Source organism: Kuraishia capsulata, genomic scaffold, assembly GCF_000576695.1.
Source record: "Kuraishia capsulata CBS 1993 genomic scaffold, Kuraishia_capsulata_scaffold_2, whole genome shotgun sequence".
Taxonomy (NCBI): domain Eukaryota; kingdom Fungi; phylum Ascomycota; class Pichiomycetes; order Pichiales; family Pichiaceae; genus Kuraishia; species Kuraishia capsulata.
In genome coordinates this window covers 269,458-283,712 of record NW_019172951.1, presented here as the reverse complement: position 1 = coordinate 283,712, position 14,255 = coordinate 269,458, and the positions used below count along the sequence as shown (strand labels likewise).

The window sequence follows — 14,255 nt, the reverse complement described above, 5'->3', positions numbered from 1 at the left end:
CGTTAGTTTTATATATTTATATCTAGTTCGTTGGTTTGCTTTTATAATTAAATGTATTTTCGTTCTTAGCGATTCGTAACAAGCTCCGGATAAATCACTGCTACCTGTGACGGGTATTTTAAGCATCAGGGTATTCCTAGGTATTCCTATGTCTAGAGGCCGATTTTATATTCATGATAATTAAGATGGTTTGCAATGCCTTGCGTTTTCATTTGGGAGAGCGATTGAGCAGCCCGCGTTCATTTCTTCTGCGCAATCACCCACCAGTTATCTCTCTCGTACCCGTGGTCTACCACCTCCCCACCAGCAAGTCCAACATCCTTCACTAACTCGCCTTCCCGATACAAGTGATAGTATCTGTGTTTTGTCACCTCCTCGCCATCAACCCGCGTAACCCACGGCACTAGCACATCCTGCTCCATGCCATCAGTCCAACCTCTACGTGAACTGGCCTGTTCCAGAGCCCAACAATATATCAATACCTCACCGCCGGTTCGTAATACACGCAATAGCTCACGAACTGCTTCCACTCGCCTGTCTGGGGTTGAGAAGTGATGTACAACCGCAATTGAAATCACAAAATCGAATCTGGAGTCTTCGTGCGGCAGATTCAAGCCATCTGACACCAGTACATCGTCCGAAGCCAAACACCTTTGCTCAGCAAACCGGATCAACTCCCCAGAGAAATCAGACCCGAAAATCGTCAGCTTCGGATTTAAACCGATATATTTGCCATTTCCACACCCGACATCGGATCCTATGCTATGGTCAGGCCGACTTTTCAAAAATGAGTCCACGATCGGCCAAGGCTTATAGCGTGTCTGGGAGAAGTGTGAAGCGATCTCGTCATAAACCTCATGGACATACTCCTTCTCCTGTTCTCTGGGGTCTGTGATGTTGTGAAAATCCTGGAGAGACATTCTTGGCTGAAAAAATACTGGCTCTTGCCGTTTTCGTATTCGGTTAACAGCCTGTTTGTGGGGGTCGCGTTAAGGAGAAAGTGAAAAATTTCAAGCCCATCGCCTGAGCCTCACCGGTTCTGGCCACGACCCCTCCAATTTCAGGACCTTGTACTGGTGAAGAAGGGCTTGAGATCTTTGCAAAGCCACCAAACGGTGTTTAAGGAGGGAATCAAGAGTTCAAAATTCTTGAGGAGTGACTGAATTTACCCAAACATATTTTTGCATATTCCCTTTTTTCGATGGACAAAGAGGAGACCTCCAGAAGCCGAATCAGGTTGTTCATCTACGTGGTGCTAGGACTGCTACCGTTGTTACTGATTCCCCACGGTAGGGCCTCAAGACTCCCCCTCGAGGCAATCGAATACTACACGAATTATCCAACCGATGACATTTCAGTGAGGGTTCCTGTGTATGTTTACTGTGAGGATCTGGAGATGCCAGATCTAGCTGCTGCGGTTCAGATCCAAGTGGACCACCAGATGAATAGGACAAGAGACCAGCGGATATGGCAATGGACTTTGGACATTAGAGACGGGAAACCCGAGCATTTCAACGAGTACTACTCTTTGAAAGTGCGCATAGGTGCGGAGGATGCGATTCATGTGGACAATTCTCTAAAGTATGCAGAACTGTTCGTGAAGATGGAGAGTATAGCAAATAACGATGTGCCATTCTTCGTGACTCAAACACTTTTGTTCCATATTTTCCACGAAGAAGTTGAACAGCAGTATCTGGATCATTATACTAAGACTTATGACTCCAACACTGGTCAGTTCTACATCGAGTTGGATAGAGATGAGACGGTGGTTGAGTATGGTTCAGACGTCAAAGTACTGTTCACTTTGTTCGCCAGTGAGGATTTGAGTGGTTGGGAATTATCTTATGCTATAAGTGAGTACTTTGAACCGCTTTGTTTGATGATCTCACGCTTGGTGAACATGACAGTGGAATCACAAGTCATATATCTGGACTCATTGAACTACACTCTAGAAGCTATCAAGGCTCAAACCTCTCAATTGGATGCTGATCAGACCATTAACCTAGCGATTTATCCAATGCCTCAGCGAAACATCCAGCAGATTGTTTCAGGATCTAACTCGTCGACGTTTCTCATTCCCCAATGGGGAGCCATCTATCTGTATCCCCTTGAGCAGGTTGGCAGCGACAAAACCATCCGGTGGAACCATCTAGAGTTTCCGATGGAAGAATTTACCTCAAGGCTCTTCCAGATGCTTGGACTTGTGAAACATCCAAAGTCACCGCAACTGCGGTTCGAGATCACCCAACGATTGCGGATTTTGTCAAATGTACTGAAAATGAGCCAAAATCTGCTCAGTGTTGAAAAGCTGTCCAAGAAAGGCAAGCTCAACGAAGCACTGGTCAAGAACGTGTTTGAGTGTCTCCGGTTTCGCAACGAGACCGTTGCAAGTCTAAATTCTCAGGACTGGGACTCGGCCTTGAGCCTGTCCAACTTGGCCCTGGAACGCTCGAATAGGGCCTTTTTCGATGAGAATTTGTTGTGATCAAGAAACGTCACAAACAGGACAATCTTCATGGCAAGAATCTGCAAACTACGATGACATTCAAAATACAGGAAAAATACATTGCTAAAAGAGAGCATGGCATAAAGAGAGAAAAGCTCCGAAGAGAGAGAAAATGAATTTCAGTTACTAAAATCGACCGAGAGCGAAAAAAGAGCAAGAAAAACCAGACTGCACTATGAGGGCGATACAATAGTCCCAAAAGCCTGCCAATCCAAAGACGTTTTAACTTAAGCAAAATGACTCAAAGAGTGTCTTCAATGGCCCTTATGGAATGAGGCAGAATCGACATTTTCAATCTGCTCAACATCACCCTTATCAAACAGACTATCGTTGACCGCAGGGGAAATCTCTTGGGCCTCCTTCTGAAGCTCTGCCATAAGCTTTCTATGCGCCCTCCAAGCAGGAACGTCGCCTTTAAACAGTCTGTCCATGGCTTCCAGAGGAATCCCCTTAGTTTCGGGCAACACGAAGAAGATGTAGGGAAACGTTAGGATGGAAATGGAGGCAAAAAGGAAGTACGTTCCATAGCCCAAGGCACTGATCATTTGTGCAGTGAAGCGAGCAATCACAAAAACAGAGGCCCATGAGGCTGCAGCATTGATTGCCTGGACAAAAGTACGGATATTTTGATCAAAACACTCTGCTCCAAGCACCCATGGAGTAGCGGACCAGGACATCATGAAGATGAAGGTCCAGATGTACATCATACCGATAGCAGCCCGACCGGCTGGAGAACCTCCCTCATGACCTTCGGTACCCGGCTTACCCAGCTTGATGAAAGCTCCAATATAGAAGAAGCATACAGCACATCCCACGGAGCCGGCCATGAGCGATGGACGACGTCCCACTCTGTCCACAACGGTGAAAATCCAGATGAAACATGTAACGAACTTTACCACACCAAACAAACCTGAGGACAAAAGTGTCGCACTCGTGCCTGTAACTCCCAAACTCTCGAAGATGATGGGAGAGTAGTAGTTGATGGCCTGGATACCAAATCCGTTCTGGAGAACGAAGATCGAAGCAGTGATGAAGATCCGGAACATGATATTTGTAGAGCTAATGCATTCTCTGAATGGACCCCAGAGATCCAGTCCAACTGTACGACGCTGTTCTTCGATCGAATCCTGTATACGGGTTAATTCGTACTGCAGATAATCATTTGACAAATCGAGATTGCGGATGTATGCCAAGTTTTCGACTCCGTGCTCCACCTGGCCGTTCTGGATCAGCCACCTAGGGGATTCCACCAGGAAGGAAGCACCCAACAAAAAGATAACTGCTGGAGCCAATTGGACTCCAAATGGGATCATCCATTGAGCCCTTCCAGTGATGTGCTCCGAGACACCGTAGTTGATCCAGAAACCAGTGAGATCACCAACTCTCCAGCCCACATCGTACGAACCGGAAAGCATTCCACGAATTGGTGGTGGGGCAATTTCAGCAATATAGATTGGGGCCAAGTTAGAGGTAGCTCCTACTCCCAGTCCTGATATCACTCGTCCAGCGAGAATAGGTCCCAGACCTCGGGACTTTGAAGAACACATCATGATCACAGCACCCAGTATAATCAGGAACCCACTAGCAACCAGACCTTTTTTACGGCCATAATGATGGCCCACTGGATAAGAAAATAAAGCACCAAAAAAACATCCGGCTTGGAAGAGCGAGATAATGTTAGACTTGAGAGCAGTAATGTCTCCTGCGGTACGGCCCTCAAAGAACTCATCGATAAAGCCTTGCAATGCCAACGCTCCACCCACAAAACCGTTATCATAACCAATCATCATAGAGGCACTGGAGGCAATTGCTGTAGAAACGTATATTTTCCAATTGTAAATTTGTTTTGGAGTTGGTCGCTCCTCTTCAATTTGGAAGAAGCCCATCGTGGATTAGACACGAGAGAAGAGATAGAGAGTATGAGACGCGAAAAAAAAAACACAGAAGCGATTCAGGCCCCAAGGAAATTGAAGGGTTATCAGCGAAGATCACGAAGATCAAAAGTTCTCAGGTATATTTAATAGTGATATTGACGTTAGTCCCAGACCTAATGTCCAGAGAAAAGACAGGACCCTTGGGTCTTCACAGCTAGATATACTCAATTCACCAGAACACTAATCAGGGCATCGACCCCCACCTAATAGAGGGGCAAACAGACCGCAGTTACTGAACCTGCATACCCAACACAATGTTTCACAAGCCCTCCCGCGCACTGCCTGGCCTATCATCGCTCCGGCTGCCTGAGTTGTGCAGTACCCCTCCTGGTGCGGCTCGCCAAGGGTCTCCCATCCGAAGATACTCTTCCCCTCCCCCACACTTTTTCTCCAGATGGAAGGTCGTGCGATTAACATTCTATATCAGCAATCTAGTTTTGGGTGGTTTTTGGCTGCCTGAGGGTGTCGCCTAACCCGGTACAGAACGCCCGTCTCCTGTGGAGACAAGTTTTGGACTTGTGGAAGCTCCGGGGTAGCTCGTATTGTCGAACTATAATCATCGCAAGATCCCCCGAAGGATGATGGATCGAAAGTATGCGATTCGAAGGCGGGGTCCGAAGGTGGGATTGGAATTGCAAGTGCCAAGCCACGTCATGTATTGCTTGTTATCAATGTGTGTATAGGGGGTTTTCTAATTTATTTAGGGTCAAAGAGGAACCGGAGATGTCTCGGAGCTCCAGTCGCCTAGTCACAAAAATGACGTAAACACCCCTATTGGGGTGATCTCGGCCTTGTGGTTGGTGTATTTCTTCTTATGAATGACCTTTAATGTAGACTAGGCTTAGAAATCTGGCCAGTAGAGAACAGCCAGAAGTATTACTATGAAGTTGTTCTGGTTATACCCGGTTGCGTATGTGAGAAAGGTAGTGTGCTCTAAACATTGGCCGCACCAACATTTCGGCGATCCTACCCCACGCTCGGCTCTTCTGACGTCAAAAGACTATAAGTGCGTTGTAAGGTCTTTGTTTCGTGGTAGGATTGGTTATTTTATCATTGCTGAATACCCACAAACTGAAAGTGGCCTACAATGTTGTCAATTACTGCATGTGATTGCTACCTACGTTCAACTGCTGATAAGCAACCTCAACTACCCGTCTGAGAAGACCAGACACCGCCTCCGTCAGCAGCATTGACACCGAAATTTCGAATCATGGCTTTGAAAATAGATTCCTCATCCTTCTCCTGTCCATTCTCTGCCCACCAATATCTCCTCTCCGTCTCACCCTTTTCACAACTAAAGATTCGAACACTTATCTCATGGCCGTTGCATTCTTTTTGGAATGCAACCCCCGGTACCCTCGACATTCCGGACCAGACTACTTGATTTGAATTTTATTCCACGCTTTACTTCCTCCCAACGGTCTTCTCAATTGAACCAAAAAAATACCACAATGACGCTCAGATGGGGAATTCTCGGTCCTGGTAGGATATCCTACAAGTTTGCTCATGATCTCGTGCATGTTGAACGTGCCCAGCGTGCATCGCAGAGCGTAACAGCGATTGCTTCCAACTCGAACATAGCCAACGCTACCTCGCTCGCCCAGAAGCTCGGAATTGATGCCACTTGCTTCGGAACCTATGACGCGTTGATCGAATCAGATTCTTGCGATGTTGTTTATGTTGGAACTCCCAATAACACCCATTTCGATCTCGCATGCAAAGTGCTGCATGCAGGGAAGCATCTACTGATGGAGAAGCCGTTTGCGCTGACCGTGGAGGAGACCGACAAGATCTTGGAGCTCGCAGCCGAAAAAAAGCTTTTTGTGATGGAAGCTATGTGGACCAAGTTCAATCCTGTATTCACGAAATGTCGTGAACTTCTCGAATCAGGCGTTATTGGCAGTGTCACGAGGGTGCGTTCGGATCTCAGCTATCTGTTCCCGCGTGACGACCCCGGAATGGTCAGAATTTACGATCCGGCACTTGGCGGTGGTGTTTTATTGGATATTGGGATTTACGCGCTAACGTGGCCCTTGGCGCTGTTCGGAGCTCCAGTCAGCTCTACCAGCAAGTGTGTCAAGGCCGATACCGGAGTAGATATCGCAGACTCGGTCTTGCTGGAATATCCTGGATTTGTCGCATATGCTACGTGTTCCGGCCTTACCAACCAGGTAGGAACAAACACCGGCACGCTTACCAATCCAGCAATTTTCATTGAGGGTACTTTAGGTTACGTTTCTGTGAACCAAGCGGACCAACCCACGAAGCTGGTTGCGACTACCTGGGAAGGAACAATTATTGAGGAGTTTACATACGAACCAAAAGGGTTTGGAATGAGTCTGGAGGCCGACCATGTGTTAGCATGTGTTGAGGCCAGCAAGATCGAGAGTCCAGTCCATACCTGGGACGACACCAAATTGATGTCGCGGATGCTAGCGGGAACTCTTGAAGAAAATGGTATCTTATTTTGAATCAAAACGATTTTGTAAAAACGAAACACAGAACCATAACCGGCTCGCTGCTACAGTAGTTGTCACTGCGTAGAATATTGTCGTTGGAGCTATAAACAGGGTCTCAGGCGGCTTCCGGGCCGAGAGTTGTGGTGGCACGCTTGGACCGGTAGTCCTTGATGGCGGACTTGATCGCATCCTCTGCCAACATCGAACAGTGCAATTTCACGGGCGGCAAACTCAGTTCCTTAGCAATGGCGGTGTTCTTTACCTGGCCCGCCTCTTCGAGAGTCATTCCTCTTACCAGCTCTGTCAAATACGACGACGAAGCAATCGCAGATCCGCATCCAAACGTCTTGAATTTCACATCCTCGATGACTCCATCATCACTCACTTTGATTTGCAAACGCATCACATCACCACAAGCTGGGGCGCCCACAAGGCCGGTGCCCACGTTTGGCAAAGACTTGTTGAAGGAACCAACATTACGTGGGTTCTGGTAATGGTCGATGACCTTTGGATGGTATGAACGGGTCTGCAACAGCGACGCAACGGTCTTTCCTGTTCTGAATGCTTGTCTTGAAAGCATGGTGTTATGTGTGGATAGAAGAAGAAGAAGAAGAAGAAGAAGAAGTTCTGATAGGGCTGACTCAAGGAGGCAAAAATATGAAAGGGGCAGAAATCCATGATCAACCCAGTGCTCGTAACCAAATTGATGCCGAGACGACTCCGAGTTTTAGCAGTATCGTGGGCTCTTTGAGGGGCTATTTGCACTATAATTATATATGTGGTTACGGAGTCATGAAGAAACAGTCTCATGATTGTGTTCGGTGCAGTTTTTTGATCTGTTTGTTTGTATGGTTGTAAAGTATATGGGCCCTTCGGTTTTCGGAGGATAGCTACCTATTCGCAGGTAAAAGCAATCTGCGGAGCCGAGATCCTTGTAGCTGAAAAATCTTGGAAATTTTTGTATAAGAAATGATACAATTTTGAAACTAGTAGCACAGAGTTTCCGTTTGTTCTTTGCTACTGTTTCCGTTGAGAATATCGCTACATTGAGAGGATGAAAGAGTCATTTAGTCCCTCGCTTCGCACACGAGATATAGACGCCAAAAACAAAGCCTTAGAGTCACACAGTTCCAAACAGTGAAGCGATATACAAAGGATCACGGACGTTGCCAAACCGTTTCTACTGTCTTCTGGATCTTTCAAAAAGTTTCTCAAAAAATCTCGTATCTTTCTTATCAATTTCTGATCTCATCTGTTTTCCTCGCAATTGGCCCAGCCCAGCGGCTAGCACCCCGGTTAGTGCGGCGGCTAATCGGACCCCTCCTCGACGGGCGTTTTTTTCACCTCCATCCTTATAGCCGACTCCACCTTTATTCTTTCCCCCTTCATTCCACACCAAAGCCTGTTTGCAATGTCAGGAGATACAAGACGTGAGTAGTTGATGTTGCATTTGCATCATTCAGTCGATTGGCCACTAATGCCCCGTTTTCAGCGCTTCCATTTGTGTACCAGTTCGCCGCGGGCGCCATTGCTGGCGTCTCCGAGATCCTTGTGATGTACCCACTCGACGTGGTTAAAACCCGTATCCAGCTGCAGGTCGGCACGGGAGCCCAAGCCGAGTATTCGGGAATTGTTGACTGTGTGACCAAGATAGTCAAGAACGAGGGGTTTTCTAAGCTTTACCGTGGTATCTCAGCTCCAATCTTGATGGAGGCTCCTAAGAGAGCGACCAAATTCGCTGCCAATGACGAGTGGGGAAAGTTTTACCGCAAGCAATTTGGAGTGACCGAGATGAACCAGTCGCTTGCAGTTTTGACCGGAGCCACTGCTGGTGCCACTGAGTCGTTTGTAGTGGTTCCATTTGAACTCGTCAAGATTAGACTCCAGGACAGGACGTCCAAGTACACCGGAATGGTAGATGTGGTCACCAAGACCGTCAAGAACGAAGGAATTTTGGCGATGTACCAAGGTCTGGAGGCTACTTTGTGGCGTCACATTGTGTGGAATGCTGGTTATTTCGGAATTATCTTCCAAGCGCGTGCTCTGTTGCCAAAGGCCGAAACTCCATCTGGAAAAACTGTCAACGATCTCATCAGCGGTGCCATTGGAGGAACTGTTGGTACTCTGCTGAACACACCATTCGACGTTGTCAAGTCTCGTATCCAGAACACTGTCAAGGTGCCTGGTGTGACTCCAAAGTACAACTGGACCTATCCTGCTCTTGCAATGGTTTACAAGGAGGAGGGATTTGCAGCTCTCTACAAGGGTTTCTTGCCTAAGGTACTTAGACTAGGACCTGGTGGTGGTATTCTGCTGGTTGTCTTCACCAACACGATGGATTTCTTCCGTGGAGTTTACTACAAGGACTAAGAATTGAGAGCAGAGAGCTGTCGATGTGATATCAGAGGTGGTGCTACGAGATGGTAGCGTTGTAGCTTGGGTCGTTTCTAGCTGCAGCACGATCTGAAAGTGCACCTAGAGGTGCACCTAGAACTGTCCTACTTATACTACTTTACTTATAGGTTTACCGATATATTCCAATAGTGCAATACTCCATTATTAATAACCCCCTTATGTAGGTCTCAAGCGGCTTCTGCGGTCGTCGAAGGCGTCTTCGACATTGTCACCTGCTCCCCGCTGCGGACGATTCGTACTCCCTCGGAATCGTTCTTCCATGGAATCTCCTTGTTCTCGATCTGTTGCTGTTTCCAGAATAGTTTTTCCGACCCCACGAGCTTTGCTATCCGCATCGTAGCCAGTAAATTGTGCGCGGCGTTCGAATGGTTGTATACACCACCGTTGAACGCAACACTGGCGTCTCTACCCTCAGACTTCTTGATCAGAGCCACTCCACCAGGGTGGTCCCGCACGAATGGAGTTACATCATGCACAATGCCTTCTACCACAACAAGCGACTTGTTTCGCACTGATGCGTCTGTTGCCAATCGCTTGAACTCCTCGGGCAACATAGTAGGTAATCTTTCAATAGGTATACCCCAGTTGAGTTTTGCTCGTTTGGCATCCAAAAGTTTTTGCTCTTGCTGCAGCAGTGACTGGTTAATATAATCCTTGGATACTCGGTGCAGATCCCAGGTCATCCCAATCAGCGAGAGTAAGTATATGGCCCATTTGGCTGGGTCTAAGTTGTACCATTCGTAACCGTTGCGATAATCCGAAGAAAATTCATGGTGAAAGTTATGGTTGCCTTCTCCAAAGGTGATCAGGGAGAGCAACCACGCGTTCCGTGGACTTCGACGGTTATCCAGAGGTTGCGACCCCACACAATGTGCCAACGAGTTGAATGCAAACATGGTCTGTTGGACTAGCACCATTCGCCACAGTCCTGCGTACACCAGCCCACCCCACAAATCAGACATCCAGAACGCTGCCACCGCAGTCGGCACCGCAAATCCGTACAAGATCACCAGTCTGGCGTAGTTGTCGTACTGCCATACCACCACCGGGTCGCGGCCTAGGTCCTCATCGAACTCGTGAATGGCTTTCTGGACCTTGGGATGGTGGATCAAAAGCATCCACCCAAAATGACTGTACCAGAATCCTCGTCTGATATTGCTTGGATCGCGCTGGGTGTCGCAATACCGATGGTGGGCTCTATGGGATCCACACCACCATTTTGCTGGACCGATACCGGCACCAGCACCAACCGCAGCGAATAAATACGCCACAAAACGGTGAGTCTGGAATGTTCGATGAGCCCAGTACCGGTGGTACCCAGCCGTTACTGCCAGGCACGAAAGGAGGTAATTTGCAGCACTCCACTTCAGCATAGTTGGTGTGAGGGGAACCTTTGCCCACATAGATAGCAATGCCAGCGCCGGCAGGACCACCACCAGCACGAAATTTCGCCAATGTATGTGTCTCCACCAGTTGCGTATAGTCCAGGATGACTCAGAAATATGCCTGCGTATCGTGGAGGCCGCGGTGTCTTGTTTGACGCGATGTCTGTGTGGTCTTCTATGTCTTGCACGGCTGCCCTCGTCGTCAGCGAGTACTCGCCGTATCTCCTCCTTCGAATATTCCACCGCAGGCACCGACATACTTTCAAAAGTGGCTTTTCGGGGAATCAGCTTCTGTATGCAGTTTATTTATGAGCAAGTGTTTGGTGGCTAGAAAAGTGTGGGTTTAGCCTGCGGCAAAGTACTGCCAGAAACTGCTGGGTCGTGTGGGGTTGATTCTCGCCGCATTGGTTTGCGATACCGAGGAGGGTTGGGGTTTGGAGTCAACAGGACGGTCTGAAAGAGATCCACCAAAATTTATGGAATCATTGGCCTTCTTGTTATATCTCTTCCACTTGAAACTCGCATATGTGGGAAGTCTGTTCAATCCCCACATCCCAAGATCACCAATCTTGTTCCGTGTGCCAACCGTTGTTGATTTGGTGAGCAAACCCAAAGCCCCAACATTATTAGTCGACTATCGGATTGTCATCAAAGGCCATACTACTTAATATAAGGAGAGAATACTGGTTGTATGGGGATAAGACAAAATTTATGGGTATAACTTGCCATATATAATCATTCAATACTTAAAACAAATCAGTCTGAGAATCCAAGTCGTACTTTAACCATTTCAACGCCGCACATACATCAGCATTTACTGGTGTCTATCTTTAGTAGGGGAAACCAAAGGTGCTCCTCGATCATAACGCTGGGTATTCCAGTATCCAGGAGTTTGGAGCACCGGAGACTGCACCTGTGTAATTTCGTGTGAGCCTGATCCCGCATCCCAACCGTAGTATGACTTGGCACGGAAGAACCCGAACGACACATTGAAGAGAAAGAGAACACCCATAATGCCTGCAAGAAAGAGGAAACTTTTGAAACCAATCGGCTCGACCAGAGAGTTAATTATCATTCCAAGAGTTTCTGCACTGACGCTGCTGTGTGCACCAGAGGCGTATGGATCCCTTCCCATACACTTTTCCCATTCCGCACATTGCTCTTCCATCGCAGGAACTATGTGTTCTGGATCACAGCCGTTTTCGAGGAAACTGCGTCTGCAGATAGCACCCTCCACCATCAGTTTGTGCACGTGCTCCTCCATTTTTTCTGAAATGTCCGACTTGACCGTTGCAATACACCGGTAGATGATCCCAAACGAGTAGAACGTCACCACTGCGTTCACCACAAGCTGCAAGTATGATGATAAAAGGTATGGTGTACGTTCCTGGGGTATTATATTGTGCTGCCATGGTTGTGGCAAGTATGGAGCTGGGGTATGGTATGCGTTTTCGGGTTGTTGGGGAGTATAGTAATGGTGGTGATGCATCTGGAAACTGACTGGTGCGTTATTCCAGGGTGTTCCGGGGGTTCCCACCATTTGAGATGACCTCACTGGTGATACCTGTTGAGTCTCATATGTTTCGTAAGTGTAAGCATTATCTCTAGGAGGAGTGCTGTGTTCAATACCAGAGAGAATAGGTGTAGAAAACGACGGCTTATTTGGGCGTCGACGCAACTCCAACGCCAATCTTGCGCCATAAGCTGTAGGGGACCGCGGCATATGGGCCAGAACATTTGAAACTGTCTCCATGATGGACGATGAGTTCGCATCCCCAATGTCCTCTGAGTCTTCCTGCTCTTCAACCTCCTCACTCTTGCAAACCACACGTCTCGCAAGGTTCTCGTCGTCTTTACGGAATCGCTGCCTGGATGGAGTAGTGTGAGTGACATACGTGACAGGAACCATCTCGACATCTGTGTCGGTGTCTTCCAGTTCATTGGGATCATCTATATCCATGTCAACTGCTCGCAGACTCCCATCGTCTTCCCTGAGCGACAACCCACTCAAAAGATGTTCATCATATTCCTCAATATCTCTAAGCGAAAGCCGCGAAAAATCCATGGCGAATTGTGTTTTTAAGATCAAAAACAGGCGATGAATTCAGCAAGCAAAGAAGAGTCCAACAGCTCATTTGCGCCCGATCTGGTGTCCCAAACGTAAACAGCTCATCGCATCTAGCGCCTGAAATTTTTCTGGCGCTTAATGAAATATTTGGTAATGAGCTTACCGGCGGGTAGAAATCTATAACACATTATTACATCAAAAATGGCTAAAAAAAAGACTGAAAAGCAAAAGGATTTCCAAGTAAGTGATCAAGGCTTGAAGTTTCAGTGAAAATTTTATTTACAATTGGTGTTGTTGCACTTTTAACGAGTACTAACACGGCGTCACAGAAAGCAAAGCTCAGAGTCGGCAAGACCGCTGCTAAACCCTCCAACTACACAGACACATCGTTCAAGGCAAAAATCATCTCACTACCGTCTCAGTCATTGCTACGACAATCACAATCAGTGGACGATGATATACACCGTTATGTGTCGCTACTGAAGCATCACTCTTCCACCACACGGAAAGAGGCCCTCATCCATCTACAGACCCATCTTCCATCCAATCCCTCGATATACAAGGACCTGGTTTCTGGAATAACCCCGTTGATTTTGGATCAATCCAAGTCCGTTCGTGAAGCTTTACAAAGTCTTTTGAAGGCAATATGTCAATCCCAAAGGGGAATCATGGAGCTTCATCTGGGGTCCATCTTACTCTTTGTTCACTCAGCAATGACCCACATTTCGCCTGAAATACGAAGAGACAGTACCAAATTCTTACAAGTTCTTCTTGAAAACTCATCTGATGCTCTTGTTAGAGCTGATTTTGTCAAGAGTCTTAAGTGCTTCTGCCAGCTGCTCAACTGGGCGCTGCTAGACACCAAGAAGTCGATATCACTGGCCATCACTACAGCGTCAACTGGTGGGATCCGGTCCAAATTAGATGATTCTTCTCGGGCTTCTCATCTCAAAGTTTTGGCGAATTTTCTTCACTTTGGCCTTCTTCGCGAGACAGTTACGGGCGACGCCGATGAGGCTGCGGCTACCTTTCATCCACTCATGTCCAGGTATATGATACCCTCGGTTTCGCAGCCTTATTCCCACCTAAAACTGTTTGAGAGGGACTCAAGTGTGCTGACAAATGTCAAGATAGTCTCTGTTGTCGATAATACCGACAAAACCTCTCTGAATTTGGAGGGTATCACCACAGAGGATGTCGGTACAAGGCGCAAGGTGTTTTCCGAGATATTCGCTCCCATAATGAAAAAAGAGCTGGCCAATTGTTTGAAAGAAGGCGGTGCGGTTGGCAAAGAGGCAAAAATGATAAACGATATTTTACAGCAAGTCCAAGCGAAGCAGGAGGAAGAATAATGACTGAGGGCTCTTCTGTTTTTCGCAAAATCCATATAGCAATGTTTCGCGCAATTATCTATTTTCAGTATTCTACTTTCAGTACTCTAAACCCATTCCCAATACTTAATTATACATATACACAGGGCCATATGGC

The 14,255-nt window shown here is 47.3% G+C and overlaps 9 protein-coding genes across 9 annotated transcripts; 4 read left to right on the top strand and 5 right to left on the bottom strand.

Moving 5' to 3' along the window:
• Window positions 1-239: 239 nt before the first annotated feature.
• Window positions 240-920, bottom strand: KUCA_T00001433001 (uncharacterized protein; the record flags this gene model as incomplete). The annotated part of the gene is made up of 1 exon (XM_022603611.1): window positions 240-920. One exon carries the CDS (start codon window positions 918-920, stop codon window positions 240-242), a length of 681 nt encoding a protein of 226 aa, XP_022457475.1.
• Window positions 921-1,201: 281 nt separating this feature from the next.
• Window positions 1,202-2,485, top strand: KUCA_T00001432001 (uncharacterized protein; the record flags this gene model as incomplete). Its single annotated transcript, XM_022603610.1, has 1 exon — window positions 1,202-2,485. One exon carries the CDS (start codon window positions 1,202-1,204, stop codon window positions 2,483-2,485), a length of 1,284 nt encoding a protein of 427 aa, XP_022457474.1.
• Window positions 2,486-2,760: 275 nt separating this feature from the next.
• KUCA_T00001431001 (uncharacterized protein) lies at window positions 2,761-4,392 on the bottom strand (the record flags this gene model as incomplete). Its single annotated transcript, XM_022603609.1, has 1 exon — window positions 2,761-4,392. One exon carries the CDS (start codon window positions 4,390-4,392, stop codon window positions 2,761-2,763), a length of 1,632 nt encoding a protein of 543 aa, XP_022457473.1.
• Window positions 4,393-5,780: 1,388 nt separating this feature from the next.
• KUCA_T00001430001 (uncharacterized protein) lies at window positions 5,781-6,911 on the top strand (the record flags this gene model as incomplete). Its single annotated transcript, XM_022603608.1, has 1 exon — window positions 5,781-6,911. One exon carries the CDS (start codon window positions 5,781-5,783, stop codon window positions 6,909-6,911), a length of 1,131 nt encoding a protein of 376 aa, XP_022457472.1.
• Window positions 6,912-7,014: 103 nt separating this feature from the next.
• Window positions 7,015-7,479, bottom strand: KUCA_T00001429001 (uncharacterized protein; the record flags this gene model as incomplete). The annotated part of the gene is made up of 1 exon (XM_022603606.1): window positions 7,015-7,479. One exon carries the CDS (start codon window positions 7,477-7,479, stop codon window positions 7,015-7,017), a length of 465 nt encoding a protein of 154 aa, XP_022457471.1.
• Window positions 7,480-8,310: 831 nt separating this feature from the next.
• On the top strand, window positions 8,311-9,269 carry KUCA_T00001428001 (uncharacterized protein; the record flags this gene model as incomplete). The annotated part of the gene is made up of 2 exons (XM_022603605.1): window positions 8,311-8,329; window positions 8,392-9,269. The coding sequence occupies 2 exons, from the start codon at window positions 8,311-8,313 to the stop codon at window positions 9,267-9,269; spliced, it is 897 nt and encodes a 298-aa protein (XP_022457470.1).
• Window positions 9,270-9,481: 212 nt separating this feature from the next.
• Window positions 9,482-10,957, bottom strand: KUCA_T00001427001 (uncharacterized protein; the record flags this gene model as incomplete). Its single annotated transcript, XM_022603604.1, has 1 exon — window positions 9,482-10,957. One exon carries the CDS (start codon window positions 10,955-10,957, stop codon window positions 9,482-9,484), a length of 1,476 nt encoding a protein of 491 aa, XP_022457469.1.
• Window positions 10,958-11,513: 556 nt separating this feature from the next.
• On the bottom strand, window positions 11,514-12,764 carry KUCA_T00001426001 (uncharacterized protein; the record flags this gene model as incomplete). Its single annotated transcript, XM_022603603.1, has 1 exon — window positions 11,514-12,764. One exon carries the CDS (start codon window positions 12,762-12,764, stop codon window positions 11,514-11,516), a length of 1,251 nt encoding a protein of 416 aa, XP_022457468.1.
• Window positions 12,765-12,968: 204 nt separating this feature from the next.
• KUCA_T00001425001 (uncharacterized protein) lies at window positions 12,969-14,119 on the top strand (the record flags this gene model as incomplete). The annotated part of the gene is made up of 2 exons (XM_022603602.1): window positions 12,969-13,007; window positions 13,097-14,119. The coding sequence occupies 2 exons, from the start codon at window positions 12,969-12,971 to the stop codon at window positions 14,117-14,119; spliced, it is 1,062 nt and encodes a 353-aa protein (XP_022457467.1).
• Between the last annotated feature and the right edge of the window lie 136 nt (window positions 14,120-14,255).